Below are 17,577 nucleotides of genomic sequence, written 5' to 3' on the forward strand. Positions count from 1 at the left end.
CAATCAATAATAATAATGAACGGAGCTCCCATTTCTTTGGCGAGCTAGACATGTACTAACTACTAAGCTACTAACGCATCACTAGCCAGCTACCAATAGGCAATAGATACTAGGTAAGATAGATTATTAGATAGATAACCGGCCACTGGAGGCTTAGACAAAGAACTGGTCGAGACCAAAGGGATTGACAGTTGGCCAATAATGTCACATCCCCACTTTTTGTGGCAGTTAGCTCGACAAAGATCAGATGCTGGCGGGAACTTTCTGTAATTATGTTTATCAAGGTATCTATCGATTGAGGGACCCGATACTTCGTTTTTCGTAGATCTGTCCAGCAAACTCAAAGTCTCCGATGAGCAATTGCATAAGAGACATTCAAGCAAACCTTATGTGACTTGAGGGAGTGCTCCGCTTCGAACTGGAGCGAATCCTACGGGGGATATACGGAGAAACTCCTACCAAGTACGTCCCAGTATGTCCAAGTACGTCCTTGAAGTGACTCCATCACGATCCACCATGTGCCTTTCTGAGGACGTCCTTTTCGACGGTTGACTGTCCAATGTCGGCTGCTCTTTCTTTCCTTGGCTCCAATTATCCAACATATCCATTTCAAGCGATGAAGATCAGATCGCCTCGCTCCAGTTCCACATCCCATTCGCCGCAGCTGGCTTAAGTTACCCGTAACCCGCGTTACCCTAAGGCGCGTCAACGCCACGACTATGCACTAAGTACTCCCCGTACCACTGTAGTAATTAACTAAAGTAAACGCTGGGTTTTCATCATCCATACCTTGCAGGTCGATTCAATATCTTGATCACGCGCTATTCGCCCTGGTTGCTCGACGGTAGAATAAGGTACTTACTTCCCTGTAGCTATTCAGCTAGTCTCCTGTTGGGCCAATTTTTGTATTATTTCAGGGGTCGCACGACTCAAAGTACCTACCTACCGTTTACTTGTTTAGGTATTCTTCCGGTACACCGTTACGGGATGTGGCCCGCAACATACATCATCCGATAAATTATTGCTGAATGAGGGAGGAAGAATATTGGGCGAAGAATCAATGAGATGATTGACATACATATCCAGCGTGGGTACGGATTACTCCGAATGATTTATCAATATTAATTACACACGGGATCTGACGTCTCGAACCCAGTTTTTGAGGCTAAACGACATGACTACCTAGTTTGAGTCCTTGACAGTTGAGGTTAGTAGCAGTCTGAACCTTGAATCCTGAAGATAGGAGGGGATTTACTGGGTCCTTGCTCATCCAACGGCTCCTTTTCGCCTCTAGGTAACTTTGCAGCTGAATCACGGTTTCATAGCGGTAACATGACCTGCACCGCGTGACTTCAATATTGATTGGGTTCAATACGAACAGACTCAGCGTACGAGAGAAGTATTGTACGGGGTAGAATAGGCTATCTACAGCAGTCTAGTCTTGAAGCTGGCGAGGTCGTAAGACACATCAATTTACAAAAGTCCCAATGAAATAGATATACTCCGTACAACAGGAGTTCTGAAACTTTATCCACATCCAACGTCAAAGCTCCAAAGTCACATCCAACGAGGTTTTAGGCGCATACTTTTGCAGAATGAGCTGCCTCTTATGCTATGGGGTTTGCAAGTACGAGGCTTCTTCTGGTTCCTCAACGGTGTAACCGCGGTAGCCTGGTAGGTAAGGTGTGCTCTACATTGTACTCCGCACAGAGAACTGGTATGCAAGGGTTGTGGCTATGGCGTGACACATCCAAATATGCAGCATGAATGCATCATAGCTCCTAAGAGCCTCGACATCTCAGGGATCACTCGGGCCCTCGGACAAGAATTCCGTAAACTACAGTAGTTTTAAAAAGTCCAACTCTCAGGCCATATCCTAATCCTATATCAGTCTGCTGAGGGAATGTTATCAGTCAGCCAGCCAGCCACCGGAAAGGGTTATGGGATGGAGGGATTCTGCCGTCAGCTGCCAAACCTTTGATGTTATTCCTGCACATCGGTTCTCAAAGTTAGCTTGTAGAGGCCGACTTTCATGATGCAATCATTTTTGACTGAACTGAGAAGCTTAACTACAATATTTGTAGGCGCTTGTCCCTTCAATAGGCAAGGTTGTCTGATCAACGGTCGATGAAAAGTCACCGTTACGGATGTTTGTACTTACCTCACCTGTTTCCGTATCGACTCAAGCTCCATTGAGAAACATGAATATCAGGCGCCGTAAGAAGAGCTCACAACCTTCACCTGTCTGCTTGAGAACAAGTTGAAGCCTTAAAGGACGTCGGAAGCCTTAAGAATAAGGATACTACTGTGTACAATGTTGAAGTGGGTCAGGGGTCACACTGTCCCAAAAGAGTATAGCAAACTATCAACTTTTGACGTTTCACCCACATGATTGCTACTCCTCGTTTCTCGTCAACGACTCTGGGGTTTGCGTATGATAATCTCTCACTCAGCTCTCATCCCACCTCGGCTCAAAGCACCTGAGAAAAGCCGAAGAAAAGAGGGCGGTGCTTTGCAAAAGCGCGGTCGTAACTGGCGCAGTGTTCTGGTCCCATCGATTGTACGACGGATCCCGGAGCGGTCGGACCCGCAAGCCTTGATATTATTTCGAAGCTCACGCCACTCCTTTTTGCTGCGATTTATTTTCACATTTTCGCCGTTCCATCTGAAGTTTTGGATTCCTGAACTTAGCGACTCTGTACTCACGGTCGGTCTAGTTAATTTCATATTTCTCGAGTCTTGTGTCTGCAGCGCGCAGCGGTATTTCAATAACCTCGAAATATCCGATCATGCCCGGAAAGATCCTGCCAACATTCACACACGCCGAGGTCGAAACCCACAGCCACGCCAAATCTTGCTATGTGACTTTGGGGTCTAAGGTTTACGATGTCACATCCTTTCTTAATGATCATCCGGGGGGCGGCGACTTAATCCTCGAATATGCCGGTAAAGATGTGAAGGAGATCTTGCGGGATGAGCCCTCTCACAATCATTCTGAGGCGGCCTACGAAATTCTAGAGGACCTTCTTGTTGGGTTTCTCGATAACAAATCTACCGGAAAGACAGCAGATACGAACGGGTCAGCTACAGAAGAGCCAGTAGAAGCTTCGCGGCCAGTGTATGCTTCGACAGGCATGTCGCGCGAAGAGGACCTGTCCGTTGAAACAGACTTCACCAAGGATTATCAAACCTTCAAGTTTCTAGACCTCAACAAGCCATTGCTTCTTCAGCTCTGGAATAGTGGCTTCAGCAAAGAGTTCTATCTACAGCAGATCCACCGGCCGCGCCACTATAAGGGAGGGGAGTCGGCACCCCTATTTGGGAACTTCCTGGAGCCCTTGAGCAAGACCGCGTGGTATGTGGTTCCTTTGCTCTGGCTTCCTCCAGTCACCTACGGAAGTTTTGTTGGATTTGCTGGACTGGGAAATGTCCCTGCAGCAGCCTGCTACTGGCTGTTTGGTCTTTTCCTTTGGACCTTGATTGAATATCTCATGCACAGATTTCTCTTTCACATTGACGGGTACGTACTCTATTGATGCCTGCCCCTCTAACTTCACCTGACATTTTGGCCTTCCTCAGATATCTCCCTGATAACCGAGTCGGCATCACCCTCCATTTCCTTCTGCACGGAATCCACCATTATCTGCCAATGGATAGATACCGGCTTGTGATGCCACCAGCTTTGTTCGTGATTCTGGCCACGCCCTTCTGGAAACTGGCTCATACAATCTTCTTCTATAACTGGTACGCTGCGGTCACAGTTTTCTGTGGTGGCGTATTTGGATATATCTGTTATGATATGACACATTACTTCCTCCACCACCGCAAGTGAGTTTTCACTCCCTATCATTATCAGTCCACATGTCTAATGCAGTGGCGTCTTCTAGCTTGCCCGCCTATTATAAGTCGCTCAAGAAGTATCACCTTGAGCACCACTTTGCTGACTATGAAAACGGCTTTGGTGTCACAAGTCGCTTCTGGGACCGAGTGTTTGGCACCGAACTCCAAACCCCACCACCCAAGGGCGCAAAAGCTCAATGATGAAGACTGCTTGCTTGGAGTTTCTGTTCTTCGCTCGCACTGCGACGGATTCCTTTCTCTGCTCATATCTTATCCTGACGACTAATTACAAATGACTGCGGTTCCAATATCTGAACCTGGCTAAACACCACAGCTTCTACAGATGATGGCTTTTGGTCCCTACTGTTGTTCAGACAACCATCAAAGGACTATGTACTTTCAATCTCTAATGATTGAAACTTTTATGTCTTAGACGGCTTTAGGATTGTTGTTTAAACGACTTATATGACTAGGTATTAATACATAATTAGAGACTTCTCTTTGCTCATTTGTGAAGTACTGGGTGTGCCGAACCTGTTATTGTTGGCCTGAGGCACCCACTGATCGGCTTTAAATTTTTTTCAGAATAAGGAGGCAAATGCCAAGAATCATGTGACCATCCAGGTTCCTCGCAGTTTGAGACATTCAGACATCCCTCACCACCGGCTTATCAACAGCTAAAGCCTGTACAATTTGCGACACACTTCAATCAAGTGATCAACTGTCCCGGCCTTGGCATTCTGGTTGCAAAGTCTAAGAAACCTGATTGTACAAATAGAAGGGTTCGCCCAAGTCAAGCTTGATAACTCGGCACTTTCTAACGAAGCACAAGTGACCCAAAGTCCTTTTCACACCATCTTCTTTCTTTTCCTTTCCCGTTCAAACCTCGTCAGACACAAGAGTGTTACCTAGCACACATCATCACAATGTCAGGTCTTGACGTGGAAGCACTCCTCGAATCGACCGCTGCAGCAACCCCGCAAGACTCTGCGCAGTCTCAAGACCGCGATGACCGCTCAAAAGCCGATAGCAGTGAACGCCGTGACCGCGATCGCTCGCGGGATCGGGATCGCAGACGGCGCGATCGGAGCCGAGAACGTCGCCGAGAACGAGATGCTGATGGAGACGAAGACATGAAGAGTCCGCGAAGCGAACACGGCAGTGCTAACGGAAGCCATAGAAGCAGAAAGAGGAGCAGAAGCCGTGACAGTGAACGCCGTGGGTCTCGCCGTGATCGCTACGGCGATGACTACCGCTCTTCTGGTGACTATTACCGCGGACCTGGACGGCCTCGCACTCGATCTCGCTCCCCCTATGATGACCGATACTACCGCCCCTCGGGTCGCTCTCATCGAGAAGATCGGGAAGATGAGCGACGCTCCCGCCGTGAACGCAAGCGCAGCCCAAGCCGAGAGAAGTCCCCAGAGCTCAATGAAGATGAACGTGACAGGCGTACAATTTTCGTTCAGCAGCTTGCGGCACGTCTAAGAACGAAGGAACTGATTGCTTTCTTCGAAAAGGTTGGACCCGTTAAAGAAGCTCAGATCGTCAAGGATCGTGTGAGTGGAAGGTCTAAAGGGTAAGTGTGGCTCCTCTACTTGGTGCTTCTGTCATCTAACGGCTTCATAGTGTTGGCTATGTCGAGTTCAAGAGCGAAGAATCCGTCGCACCTGCTATTCAGCTCACCGGACAGAAGCTTCTAGGAATTCCAATTATCGCACAATTGACGGAAGCGGAGAAGAACCGCCAGGCCCGTAATCCAGAGGCCAGCAGTGGACATAATCACGCTGCGCCATTTCACAGGTTATACGTGGGTAATATCCATTTCAGTATCACTGAAAATGACCTCCAGAATGTGTTTGAACCGTTCGGTGAACTCGAATTTGTTCAACTGCAAAAGGATGAAGCAGGTAGGAGCAAGGGTTACGGCTTTGTACAGTAAGTGACGTATCTTCCTGTCTTCGTGGTTGTCCTGCTTCGGCTGACAAAACGATTCTGTAGGTTCCGTGACCCCAACCAGGCCCGAGAGGCATTGGAAAAGATGAATGGTTTTGACCTTGCTGGTCGCGCAATCCGCGTTGGCCTTGGCAACGATAAGTTCACCCCTGACTCGTCAGCGCAACGCTCGCAGAGCCATGGTGCGAACCAACCAAATTTCCAGGGCTCTTCGTTCTCCGGCCAGGGAGGACGTGGTATCCAAGCTGGCGGTACTAGTAACTTCGATCGTGCCGGTGGCCGCGATTCTGAAAAGGGAGCCGGCGCTAGTGCTCTGGATGATACGGACGTTGCCGGTGTGAACTTCAACAACTATAGTAGGGACGCATTGATGAGGAAACTCGCAAGAACAGATGAACCTGCCGAACCTGCTGCCGATGATAAGCAGAAGGTGCTCCGACCCAAGACAGAAACCAAGCCATTGCCGGTCAATGTCAACATGGCAAGTCGATGCGTTTTGCTTCGTAACATGTTTGACCCTGCAGAGTAAGTTATCTTTCCATTTTTAGAGAGCTAGCTCCCATGTACTAACCAAGCCATAGAGAAGAGGGCGAGGCCTGGATCAAGGAGCTGGAGGATGACGTCCGCGCTGAGTGCGAAGACAAATATGGCCATGTTGTTCACATTGCACTAGATCCCAACTCTCAAGGCGACATTTACCTCAAGTTCGACAGAGTCCAAGGCGGCGAGAATGCCATCAAGGGTCTCAACGGTCGATTCTTTGGCGGTCGACAGATCACCGCTCAGCCTGTCGTCGATGCCGTATACAGCAGTTTGTTCTCCCGCACAAAAGCAATTTAGTGCACGAGCAACTTCGTGAACACCTACCACACATGCACGACATGGTAGGTATCTCATCTAATCAGGTTATTAGGCGCGACTCGTGACGGTCAAAAACCTTTGTTAACCTTGCAAGTTGATCTTCCTGCTGCGGCATGGTGCTTGGGTAACGCTGGCCCTGGTAGGTGCCGATCTTCTAACATCTCGCTTTCGTGGTGTCATATGAGCCGGAAGGCTGTTGTGCAATGATTTGTTTATAGGAACTTCGCATCATTTTAGCGCAAATTGAACTTCTTTGTACTCCGACCATTCTTACCTGCTTCGCCAAACTGTAGAGCATCCGTTCCTCGTACCAGTCTCTCCAAGCCCATTCATAAGTAAACCATTTCGCTTTTGTAGTGTACTGTTGAGGACTGCAACACGGCCACGTAAGGTATGTCAGGATATCAACCGAGTATGCACATACTTGGGAGCAATGCCCTCGTCAAATAGGATCGACATACGTTGGTGGATTTGATAGGAAAGCCGGTGGTTTTTATAATGTAGAAGACATCCACATTAAACTGTCTCCTTATTTACCATATGTTCTTTTGGCAGTATACGACAAAGGTATTGAGTTTGAAAATGCAACTTATGATATTATTTCAGGCTGAGTATCTCAGCCTATTAAACACACCTCATTCACAAAACCATGTGTTCTCTTGATAACTTAGAACTTTCCGGACAAGCAGTCACAGGCATGGCAGAAAACGTCGCCAGCTGCGCATCTGAGACTGCTGGCATCCAATAGCACGATGTTTGTTTCTCTTACTTAGGGCGCCGAGCTTTGCTTGAATCCCACGCACACCCTGGATCATAAACTGTGATAGATTGTCCCTCTCCCAAGTGTTGACTCTGACCGAGCTTATTGCGTTCCCTAAACAAAGAATTCTTAGGCGATCCATCCAGACAGCCACTCATCTTTCTCCTCCGTGGTAAATCCAGACAGCCAGGAAATGGACTTCCTGGGCCTGCATACCTTTCGCCAGGAGCTTCCTTCCCACCAGGAGGCCCGCAGACGTCCCGAGCCCACCAGCGTCGTTCCGCAGCTCACTCCCAATGAGGATCTTGAAAGACTGCTCCGGCGCCACCGTCCTGCCATCTCGACGATCGAGTTTGGCATGAACTACGGCGCGGAGTGGGCGACGCAGCACTTTGCAGCCAAGCTTGCAGAGCTCTGGAGGAAGGCGGAAATGTTCGGACATATCTTTGCGAATACTCCTGACACTGTCCGAGACGGACAGCTGCCCGTGCGTATCAGACAATACCTCAATCGCGTCTCGCACAGCATCCTGATGCCCCGTCTGCTCGCGAGCCCTACCACCAGGTGGGCCCTGGTTTCCAGAGCGATCAACGAGTGGCTGCTTGACTGGGTTCTGAACGAGACCGTGGTACAGGGATTTGACCTGGTTTTGGATGCTGAGTATCAACTGCTGAAGCACCATCTTCTTCGTGGTAAGTAAAGTGGACTCAGAGTCCTCCTTGCCCATAAGCCTCCCGCTAAGGCATTTAGTTTAGACCTTGAGCCCTTTGTACGAAAGGTCGTGCTCAACGCCATGGTGAAAATCGTCTGCGAGATTCTATGCAAGCCCGGATTCAAAGAATTCTACCTGGAAAAGCACCGATGGTACGTGGAGAAGCTGTGGCGGTACGTTGGACGTCTTGTCCCAGACATACCTGACTACCAGAGCGAGGGCCGCACCAGGATCGCGCAAATAATCGCAAAGGCGCAGGCTCTCTCGGTCGACATGCTTCTGACTCCTCTGGAATATGTGCATTATTTCCCGGAGTGCGATGATGTCTTTGACCCGATTGAGATGGCCAACATGGACCCCACCAACGACAGATCTCCGGGCGAGCTCCGGCGCTTGTGGTTCAGAATTAAACTAGCCTACACGCCCGTCACTTACATTCGCGCAAACTTCGAAGAATCATCGAACTGCGAGCTTGTCTTCCGGAGTGAGGTGCTGTTGATGCCCGAGAACAGCGCGGCACTTATCCCGGAATCCCTGATATCTCGCCTTAACCAGAACTGATACAGTTGGGTGACTTGTATTCATGGCTCCTGCGTGCGGATCTTGTTAGTTTGGTCTTCCCGCTTTCTGGTACGATGTCGAGGGCATCTCTGGGATGAGCGATGACGTCGTTTGCGTTCTCTCAGGTACTCGTTCCGCCTCTGTGATACGTTTGGGTTGGCCATTTGCTTTGATGACTTTGCGTTCGTTTCTCATGGCTCCTGGTCTGTTACAGACTTCCCTCTTGTTCGCGGCGGATTGCTCGTTAGCGAAGGAGACGACGAACTGTGACACTTGGTGTATGATAGGACATCAGAAGGATCAGTTGTTAATGATTTTCAATTGCTAGTCGAACGATTCGCTAGGATCAACAGCCACATTGTTCAACTAGGTCGAGTTGACCGTAGTTAAAAGCTCGGACTGGCAAATCTAGAGCTCAGCAGCGAAATGATGCAGTATCCCCTGTATAATGTCACATTGATTGTCTTCGATGCATTCTTCGATCCATAATCCAATTATGGTAATCTCTAGAGTTGGTAGTTGTTGCCAAGAGGAAATGTCATCATCAACCAGAGCAAACTGCCGTGGCATTTCTCCGTCGCAAAGACGCTCAGGCCGCACCCCAGCAAAAGAGCCTCTCTTTGCTGATCTCCGAGACCAAGACAGGATCTCTCCAGCATGAACCTGCAAGGGTGTCTATAATAAACCGTTTATGAACATATTTCAAAGCTAGTTATCTTTCAATGCCTTCACTTCCATGATTTGGGCTCCTGCGAGGCGAGTCACTGTCCGAACGTGGACCTTGACGAACTACAGTATGTCGAGCTCTACTCCTGCTTCCCCTCCCGCAAGTCTTATCTCCGACGCCGCTATACAGATCTCGGAGCTGTGTCTGCAATGATCCTGTGAAACGTTCGACGCACTTACTGACCTGATGTTTGCCTCAAGCTTTCGTGGCACTACCAAAGCGTCATCAGAATACGAACTCGGCGGCGTCCGCCAATTCCCGGACTGTCAAGCGGCCGGAATTCCACGACTACTTTGTCACCCACCTGCCGTCCTCGTCCCTACATCCAGATCCCAGAGGACTATCTAGTTCCTATCATAAGTTTCCTCGCTCCGCGTCTGTACCTCATACCGGTGCGATATCACATCCGCCGACCTCCTTCCAGGCGCTAGTTGACCGCGAGACCACCGTCGTCCGCATACCGCTGCGCAGTGCGAAACACCACTTCGGTGCTGCCACATCCCGTGGGACTCGTGTCTCGAATGAGGATACACACCAGGCTGGCGTCCTTGATATTCCTGCCTTCGCGAAGCGACCCCCTGCGTCCGTGACTATCAAGCGCACCGCTGCGCCTCTGGAGAACCGGGGTGCAGATAGCGCCAGCGGCGACCCGCAAGTCTTCTACTTTGGTGTGTTTGACGGGCATGGAGGGAGCGAATGCAGCACATTCTTGAAAGACACGTTGCATGAATATATACAGGACACGGCAGCCGAATCGGAATTCCAGTCGAGCCTGAGCAAGGACCGAGAGGGCCACTTTCCCAAGAATGAGTCGGAGATCTCTCGGGGCGATCTGCCTATCATACAACAGGGAAATCATAAGAGAATGGCGGAAATGGAGAAAACCCTAGTTCAGAATTGGAGAAGGCTAGTCGGAGGCTACTTCAAGCGATTTGTGCCGGCCCACTTCTCCTTTCGTGGGAACGGTGCCCAAGGAAACGGGAGCGCAACATGCAACGGGGACGATCATGCAGGAGGTGTCACGATTGAAGAGATTCTAGAGTATGCGTTTCTGCGTGCGGACCTTGACTTCGTTTCAGCGCAAGCCGCCAAGGAAGACGATGAACTGGCCACGGCTCATAAGCCGCAGTACCAAGACGACATTCTGTACGGGCCAAAGCATACACAGCGGATGAAGCTTGGCGGTTACCGACGATTTAAGGGAGGCAGCACGGCCAGTGTTGCCCTCATCTCGACTCCGACTCCGACTCCGTTCTGGCACCCATCGGCGCCGTCGAGTCTCCTGATCTCGCATGTGGGTGACACGAGGATTCTGCTATGTTCTACTGCAACAGGCGAGGCAATCCCACTCACGTCCAACCATCATCCTTCGTCCCCAATCGAAGCCAATCGGTTGAGGCGATATGCCGCCACATTTGTAACCGATTCCTTTGGCGAGGAGCGCATGAGTGGTTTGGCGAATACGCGTGCCTTTGGCGACGTCCAATCGAAACGCATCGGCATATCTGCAGAACCAGAAATCAGGCGCATCGAGATGGGTCCAGCAGAGTACTCGTTCTTAGTCCTCATGACTGACGGAATTAGCGGAACGCTCACCGATCAAGAAGTTGTCGACATAATCAAGGAGGCAAAGACGCCGGACGAAGGGGCTCGGAACGTGGTCAACTTCGCAACGGAAGTGACAAAAGAAGGGGATAATGCAACATGCCTCGTCGTTCGTTTGGGCGGCTGGGAGCGTCGACTGGAAGGAGGACTTGGGAGTCTGGGGACCAGAGAATCCCGAGAATGGCGTCGACAAGAAGCAACCGATCCGCGCAGTTCACGGCGATGAGCACGAGCCATTAATACCCAATTGTACATACTTCTTTCTGTTGTAATTTTTTCACAGACACTGCCGGTGGCGAGGACCCTTTGAATCCTGCTGTACATACATTCTCTTGGATTAGGAGCCGAAGGGGTTTTCTTTTGTTACCTTAGACTGATATTGTGTACTTGAGATACTCTGATATACCAAATGAAAATAGCTACGGATGCACGGTAATATTCAATCTAGAGTCGAATTTGCATTATTTGTCACTTGGCGTTTGATACTGATGCGGATTATCCGCAAGCAGCCGCCTCTTACTTCATACGGGGATTTCTGCTGCGCACAGGGCTCATCGAACATGGTGAACATGGTTGTTAAGGACAGCAGATTTTCTGACCATCTGGCCTGTGTCCTCAATCTTATCATCTTCACTTGTCCTCCCCTTGTCTCGGGCAGAAACAAAGTGCCGTTTGCTCTTGGCTTGACGCAGCGAAAGCTTTATTGCTTATCGGCCTTATCGCCAACATAACACACACGACCAAGCAACTTTCCCCGGACGTCTCCTGATTGCTCACCCAGCTAATCAAGGTTGAAATCTAAAGCTGTTCAAGCAACGCGACCCTCGGCCTATGTTTCCCTACGCTCACTAAATTCACCTTACTTCCCCAATTCCTTGAGATCGAGTGTCGTCCCAGGAGGGCCGCGTCACAGCAAAGCGGAACTCGTCGGTACGTGCTTTACAAATCTCGCTCGGTAAGCTCTGTCGCTCTCCACAACTAACGATTTATCTTTTATCACTCCCTGACCAGACTCATTGATCGTGGTTATCGCAGTGTTCAACAATAATCATACCAACCTGATTTTCGATCGGCACGCGACTGTGCGCGGCTTACATCATAAGTCTCGTTTGGCCATTGAGACTTCGGACAAGTCCTTTCTCAGTGCAGCCGCTGCGGCATCACAGCTTATCCTCTATTATACTTATCGGTTACTCTACACCTTACCAGCTACAACCCTTACTATCCGGGGCGACTTCTCCACTTAATTAATTGCGTGTGACACACATTTCATTATGAGCGCCAGAACGAGAAGACAGAAAGCCGCCCTGGCTGCTCAATCAGAGGATAGCGACGTGACGACTACAAGCAACGGCACGACGCGGAAATCCCCCCGAAAAAACAGCTCCCCTTCTCCTGACGCGGAGGCTAGGGAGAATGTGTTTCTTTTCATTCCAAACCTCATCGGTAAGTAGATTATGTACAGGTTCCCTCGTCTGAAGGAGACGCTGACCGCTGGCGCAACGGTGCAGGATATTCACGAGTTTTCTTGACCATTGCCTCTCTTTACTACATGCCCCTCCACCCACGAACATGCTCTTTACTATATAGCGTATCATGCTTGTTGGATGCCTTGGATGGATATGCAGCGCGATACTACAATCAGTCCACCACTTTTGGTGCGGTGCTCGACATGGTCACGGACCGATGCACAACCGCCTGTCTACTGGTATTCCTCAGCTCCGCGTGGCCGCGGTGGGCCATCCTTTTCCAGAGCCTGATTTCTTTGGACCTCGCCAGTCACTATATGCACATGTACGCCACGCTTAGCATGGGAGGAGCTAGCCAAAGCCACAAGAACGTTGAGGCTACCAGAAGCTGGATTCTGTACCAATACTACCACAGCAAGGTGAGTGCGATGCAACGTCGACGAGAGGACGAACTGATGGCTGACAGAGCTTGCAGACTGTCCTTTTCATTTGCTGTGCCCTCAATGAACTTTTCTTCATTGGTCTATATCTGCTCTCCTTTTCGTCTCCTATTCTCTCCCCCTCTCTTCTTCAAGCTCAAGATCCCAGTGCGCCTCCGGCTCTCGCTAGCCCCTGGAGCGCCGGAGCTCTGGAGCTTGCCCGGGCAAACAAGATTGACAGCTTCTGGCCTTGGGTTATCACCGGAATCTCCGCCCCAGTCATGGCTCTGAAGCAATTCATCAACGTCGTTCAGCTGGTGAAGGCTAGCAAGTGGCTTGCTGAAGGTGATCGTGCCAGACGCAAGGCTGAACGGGAGGGGAAGACACTGTAGACTGCTCGAACGCTGGATCGCCCAAGTGGGCTAGCCTTGCTCACTTGGAGGCTTTGTCAAGGTGGCACCCGACTGTCGGTGTCCAGTGCTTTTCTCGGTTTGGCGCTTCATCATTGAATTAGTTGTCGCCAACGGAGCCTTTGTCTCTGCTTTGTTGGCTTCCGGCTTCTTCTATGCATGGTTCGATCCTATGGTCAGTATACTGAGGCTAAGGAGCAGCTCTGGCTGCAACTATCGTTCTGGCTTTCTGTTATTCATCCGCTTTGTGGAGAAACCCTGGTTCTGTCAAAAGCATCTTACGAAGAAGCAGTTAAAGGGGTCCATCTGGTTGTGGGACCCTCTTACAGGCGAGTGTTCGCACTACACATGCCTGCTCTGGCATCATTTTTAGAATTCTTCTTTTTCTTCAATTCCTTCCTTTCTTCTTGTCAACTAGTTTTCTTCCTTACGCCTTGCTAATATTTTAATCTGTTTTCATGAGAATCAGTGGACATATTCAAAATGCATGTCAACAAATCAGCAACGTTACTGTGGCTGGTGTATCAGGGGTAATCAATAACCAGGAATGATTCTGTCTATCCATATTTATATGATCAGTAGCAATTTACTGTTCCTCAGATAGCTGTTTCAAAGTATGAGTGTTTTGTATAGCTCCAAGTCCAATCAGCTTAAAGTGGATTCCGAAGGATCTCTGTCACTCTCCGGTGTCGGCGCGCGGGGTGCTTCCACCCCTCCATATCTTGAGGGATATTTCAACTTCACTCACCTGCAATTGTTCTTCAATCTCCCCAGGTTCAGTTCTTTTCTTCTAATTGTATACTCACAATGCCGTCATATAACATTGTCGTTTTCGCTGGTGACCACTGTGGTCCGGAGGTAAGTTCGAGGTCCAGAGCAGGTATATCTCGCGTCGGATAGCTAATGAGCATACCTTTGGCCATAGGTGACCACTGAGGCAATCAAGGTGAGCAGACAAGATCTTGCTGTAGACAGAGACTCATTATCAGTGGTTTCGTCGCAAATCGTCGCATCAACTAATAAGGCTTGTCAAATGCTAGGTCCTGCGCGTCATCGAGAAGTGCCGTGACGACGCTACCTTCAACCTCCAGGATCAATTGCTCGGTGGTGTAAGTGACAATCTCAAACCGGATTTATTCGGCCAATTGCTCACTAGGGCCTGTAGGCATCGATCGATGCTACCGGATCTCCCCTTACCGACGAAGCTCTTAACGCCGCAAAGAACGCCGATGCCGTTCTCCTCGGTGCCATTGGCGGTCCCGTACGTGAACACTCTCTCACACCCACCTCCAGGCCCGAAAAGTAACGCAACCCATAGAAATGGGGCACTGGCGCCGTCCGCCCCGAACAGGGCCTCCTCCGCCTGCGCAAGGAGATGGGCACATTCGGTAACCTCCGCCCCTGCAACTTCGCCGCCCCGTCGCTGGTCGACGGCTCCCCTCTCCGCCCCGAAGTCTGCCGCGGCGTCGACTTCAACATCATCCGCGAACTGACCGGCGGCATCTACTTCGGCGAGCGCAAGGAGGACGACGGCAGCGGCTTCGCCATGGACACGGAGCCGTACTCCCGCGCGGAGATCGAGCGCATCACCCGCCTCGCGGCCCACCTTGCCCTGCAGCACAACCCTCCTCTCCCCGTGTGGAGCTTGGACAAGGCCAACGTTCTCGCTACGAGCCGGCTGTGGCGGAAGACCGTGACGGAGGTCATGGCCAAGGAGTTCCCCCAGCTCAAGGTCGAGCACCAGCTCATTGACTCCGCGGCCATGATCATGGTCAAGGATCCTAGAAAGCTTAACGGTATTGTTGTCACTAGCAACCTGTTCGGTGACATCATCAGTGATGAGGCGAGCGTTATCCCTGGTTCTCTGGGACTCTTGCCCAGCGCGAGCTTGAGCGGTATTCCGGACGGAAAGACCAAGGTCAACGGGATCTACGAGCCTATTCACGGTACGTTTTCTCCTGTTGTCTGCAGCTTGCGATCTGAGTGCACGCTGACATAAAACAGGTTCTGCCCCCGACATTGCCGGCAAGGGCATCGTCAACCCCGTCGCCGCCATTCTCTCCGTCGCCATGATGATGCAGTACTCCCTGAACCGCATGGATGACGCCAAGGCCATCGAGACGGCCGTCCGCAATGTGATCGAGGCCGGTGTCCGCACTGCCGATATTGGCGGCAAGTCGACAACTAGCCAGGTCGGTGACGCTGTTGCTGCCGAGCTGGAGAAGCTGTTGAAGCAATAGTGGATATGCAAAAGCAAGTTTTTCGGTTTTCTCGTCGCACGAGCAATTTCCGTCCCATGTGATGTCAAATGGGATATGACTTGAGTAGATTTAAAATAGATATGACTCAATACTTTATTAATTATCAGAATATCGAGACCATTGGCCCGCGATTGTCGATAGCACCCGGTGCCCCAGCAGCGCGCTCGCTCCATGTAGTAGAATATAAGAAAGGTAAGAAATGGGTATCTTCAACTGGTAAACACAGAATATCGATAGCAAACCCGCCCTCATGCACCTGTCGCTTGGTTGAGAAATGAGAACCGCCGCGAACACCATTTTGCAAATGCCACCCGAAATGGTAAGACATACATGGGCAAATCCCACCCCTATCGTATTACAGGCTCCCCCATCCAGTCCGGCTCCTCCAGACCACCGACCCTACCCCCGTCAGCATCCCCATTGGGATTACGTCCCTCAGCCCCGCCATCATTGAGACTCCCGCGAAGGGACCGCCGAGCACTGTGCCTTCGGGTCCGTCCATCCGCAGAGGCAGAGGGGGCATTGCCCATACGCCGCCGATCGTCGTCGCGCGCAAACACCTGGAACCCGCGCACATGCGTATCCTTCCCATTCTGATGGTTCTCCGTCACGCGCATCTGGATCACCATGGCTTTCAGCACGTTCCCCGCATACGGGTCGTCTTCGTCGTCCTCGCTGGCGCTTTCGCCGTCGTCGTAGTCATAGGCCGCTTCGTCGTATTCGACCGGGTTCTCCGAGTCTGAAAACATATAGTCTGGCCATGCGACGCCCTTGGACTTTCCTTTTCCCTTGCCCTTGCCGTCCTGAGGACGGGTCCGCGTGCGCTTCCGCCGTCGCCTCCGGACCCAGCCGCCGTCTCGGCCTCCCACGCCTTCCAGGGGTATATCGACCCAGCCGCAGGGCCCTTCACCTTCCCAGGTTGCGAACTCCACCAGGTCATTGCCGCCCATGCCGGCTAGGAAGACCATCTTGGTAGGGGTGTAGCTTTCGTCCATTTCGAAGTCGAGGTAGACGCGGATTTTGACCACTGCGACAAGTTTGAAGAAATGCAGGGTCAGCATGTGCGGTTGCGGCCCGTCCGATTGCCAGTACTGGGTGGGTGAGGGGTGACGGAGGGCTGCAACACCGCAGCCTGGTTTGTGTGTCGAGACGGTCCATGAGGCTAGGGAGGATATTTCGCGGAGGTTGCTTGGTAGCGGTGAGGGCGACCTGTCTGCGGAGTAGATGAGCAATTGTCACCTTTCCGGTAAGACCGAAGGGGATTGATATTGTGCCAGCTTACCCCGATCGTGCATCAATTCATCTTCGTCTTCTTCGCCTTCCAACTCCTCGCCAGCCATGCCTTCCATCTCCTCGGCCGAGAAATCCCTCTCTTCCTCCTCCAACTCCAGGTCTAGACGTCGATGGTCCATTTCATAGCTCTGATCTACGTCCTCGTCTTCCTCACCCACATCTTCTTCGTCATCTTGGTCGTCCTCATCCATCATCTGCCCTCGCTGCCGGCCAGAAACTCCCCGCCCGAAAAGAGAAAACAGCGCGGCTTGCGCAGCGGCACCAGGGTGGGCGGGAGCGGATTCAGCCATCTCGACAGGCCCAGATGAAGGATGCAATTGCGGGATATTCCGCGACGGGGGCGTCTGGAATTGTGTTTGAGCAGATCCATGGCCCAGTCGCGATCTGCTTGTCTGTTGCTGTGGGGGTTCGTCGGAGTTTGTTTCTGGGACTGGCGCGGGGTGTCTTCGGAGGAGGTGATGGCGAGGCATTGTGAGGCTTTTGCGGGAAGTTGAGATAGTTTGCGTGAGCTTTGCGTTTATCCAGGCATCTCAGAAGCTCATGTTGGAGGACCTGTACGGAACGCTCCCTCTACGCGGAATCTCCTCCGACTTCTTGATCTTATCGCGTCGGCGAACGATTGAATCTCCGCGTTGATGTCACGTGCCTCAAACAATGAGCATACAGTAGAAGGCCAAAACGTTTTCCAATTAGTACCTCTCTA

At 51.0% G+C, this 17,577-nt stretch overlaps 7 protein-coding genes across 7 annotated transcripts, besides 1 other annotated feature; 6 read left to right on the forward strand and 1 right to left on the reverse strand.

Annotated features, from left to right (window-relative positions):
• Positions 1-2,789: 2,789 nt before the first annotated feature.
• NFIA_009500 (fatty acid alpha-hydroxylase) lies at positions 2,790-4,041 on the forward strand (the record flags this gene model as incomplete). The annotated part of the gene is made up of 3 exons (XM_001264166.1): positions 2,790-3,520; positions 3,580-3,828; positions 3,888-4,041. 3 exons carry the CDS (start codon positions 2,790-2,792, stop codon positions 4,039-4,041), a joined length of 1,134 nt encoding a protein of 377 aa, XP_001264167.1.
• Positions 4,042-4,766: 725 nt separating this feature from the next.
• On the forward strand, positions 4,767-6,636 carry NFIA_009510 (putative RNA splicing factor (Pad-1); the record flags this gene model as incomplete). The annotated part of the gene is made up of 4 exons (XM_001264167.1): positions 4,767-5,419; positions 5,470-5,778; positions 5,842-6,321; positions 6,378-6,636. 4 exons carry the CDS (start codon positions 4,767-4,769, stop codon positions 6,634-6,636), a joined length of 1,701 nt encoding a protein of 566 aa, XP_001264168.1.
• Positions 6,637-7,610: 974 nt separating this feature from the next.
• Positions 7,611-8,690, forward strand: NFIA_009520 (uncharacterized protein; the record flags this gene model as incomplete). Its single annotated transcript, XM_001264168.1, has 2 exons — positions 7,611-8,109; positions 8,173-8,690. The coding sequence occupies 2 exons, from the start codon at positions 7,611-7,613 to the stop codon at positions 8,688-8,690; spliced, it is 1,017 nt and encodes a 338-aa protein (XP_001264169.1).
• A 736-nt stretch (positions 8,691-9,426) lies between these two features.
• On the forward strand, positions 9,427-11,248 carry NFIA_009530 (PP2C family serine/threonine-protein phosphatase; the record flags this gene model as incomplete). The annotated part of the gene is made up of 2 exons (XM_001264169.1): positions 9,427-9,484; positions 9,618-11,248. 2 exons carry the CDS (start codon positions 9,427-9,429, stop codon positions 11,246-11,248), a joined length of 1,689 nt encoding a protein of 562 aa, XP_001264170.1.
• Positions 11,249-12,296: 1,048 nt separating this feature from the next.
• On the forward strand, positions 12,297-13,302 carry NFIA_009540 (CDP-diacylglycerol--inositol 3-phosphatidyltransferase; the record flags this gene model as incomplete). The annotated part of the gene is made up of 3 exons (XM_001264170.1): positions 12,297-12,468; positions 12,534-12,910; positions 12,967-13,302. The coding sequence occupies 3 exons, from the start codon at positions 12,297-12,299 to the stop codon at positions 13,300-13,302; spliced, it is 885 nt and encodes a 294-aa protein (XP_001264171.1).
• Positions 13,303-14,127: 825 nt separating this feature from the next.
• On the forward strand, positions 14,128-15,560 carry leu2A (3-isopropylmalate dehydrogenase LEU2; the record flags this gene model as incomplete). The annotated part of the gene is made up of 6 exons (XM_001264171.1): positions 14,128-14,178; positions 14,246-14,266; positions 14,361-14,429; positions 14,486-14,581; positions 14,639-15,266; positions 15,325-15,560. The coding sequence occupies 6 exons, from the start codon at positions 14,128-14,130 to the stop codon at positions 15,558-15,560; spliced, it is 1,101 nt and encodes a 366-aa protein (XP_001264172.1).
• Positions 15,561-15,928: 368 nt separating this feature from the next.
• NFIA_009560 (anaphase promoting complex subunit DOC1) lies at positions 15,929-17,344 on the reverse strand (the record flags this gene model as incomplete). The annotated part of the gene is made up of 2 exons (XM_001264172.1): positions 15,929-16,794; positions 16,864-17,344. The coding sequence occupies 2 exons, from the start codon at positions 17,342-17,344 to the stop codon at positions 15,929-15,931; spliced, it is 1,347 nt and encodes a 448-aa protein (XP_001264173.1).
• Positions 16,238-16,299: a microsatellite.
• Positions 17,345-17,577: the final 233 nt, after the last annotated feature.

Source organism: Aspergillus fischeri, genomic scaffold (assembly GCF_000149645.3).
Source record: "Aspergillus fischeri NRRL 181 1099437636249 genomic scaffold, whole genome shotgun sequence".
Classification (NCBI taxonomy): domain Eukaryota; kingdom Fungi; phylum Ascomycota; class Eurotiomycetes; order Eurotiales; family Aspergillaceae; genus Aspergillus; species Aspergillus fischeri.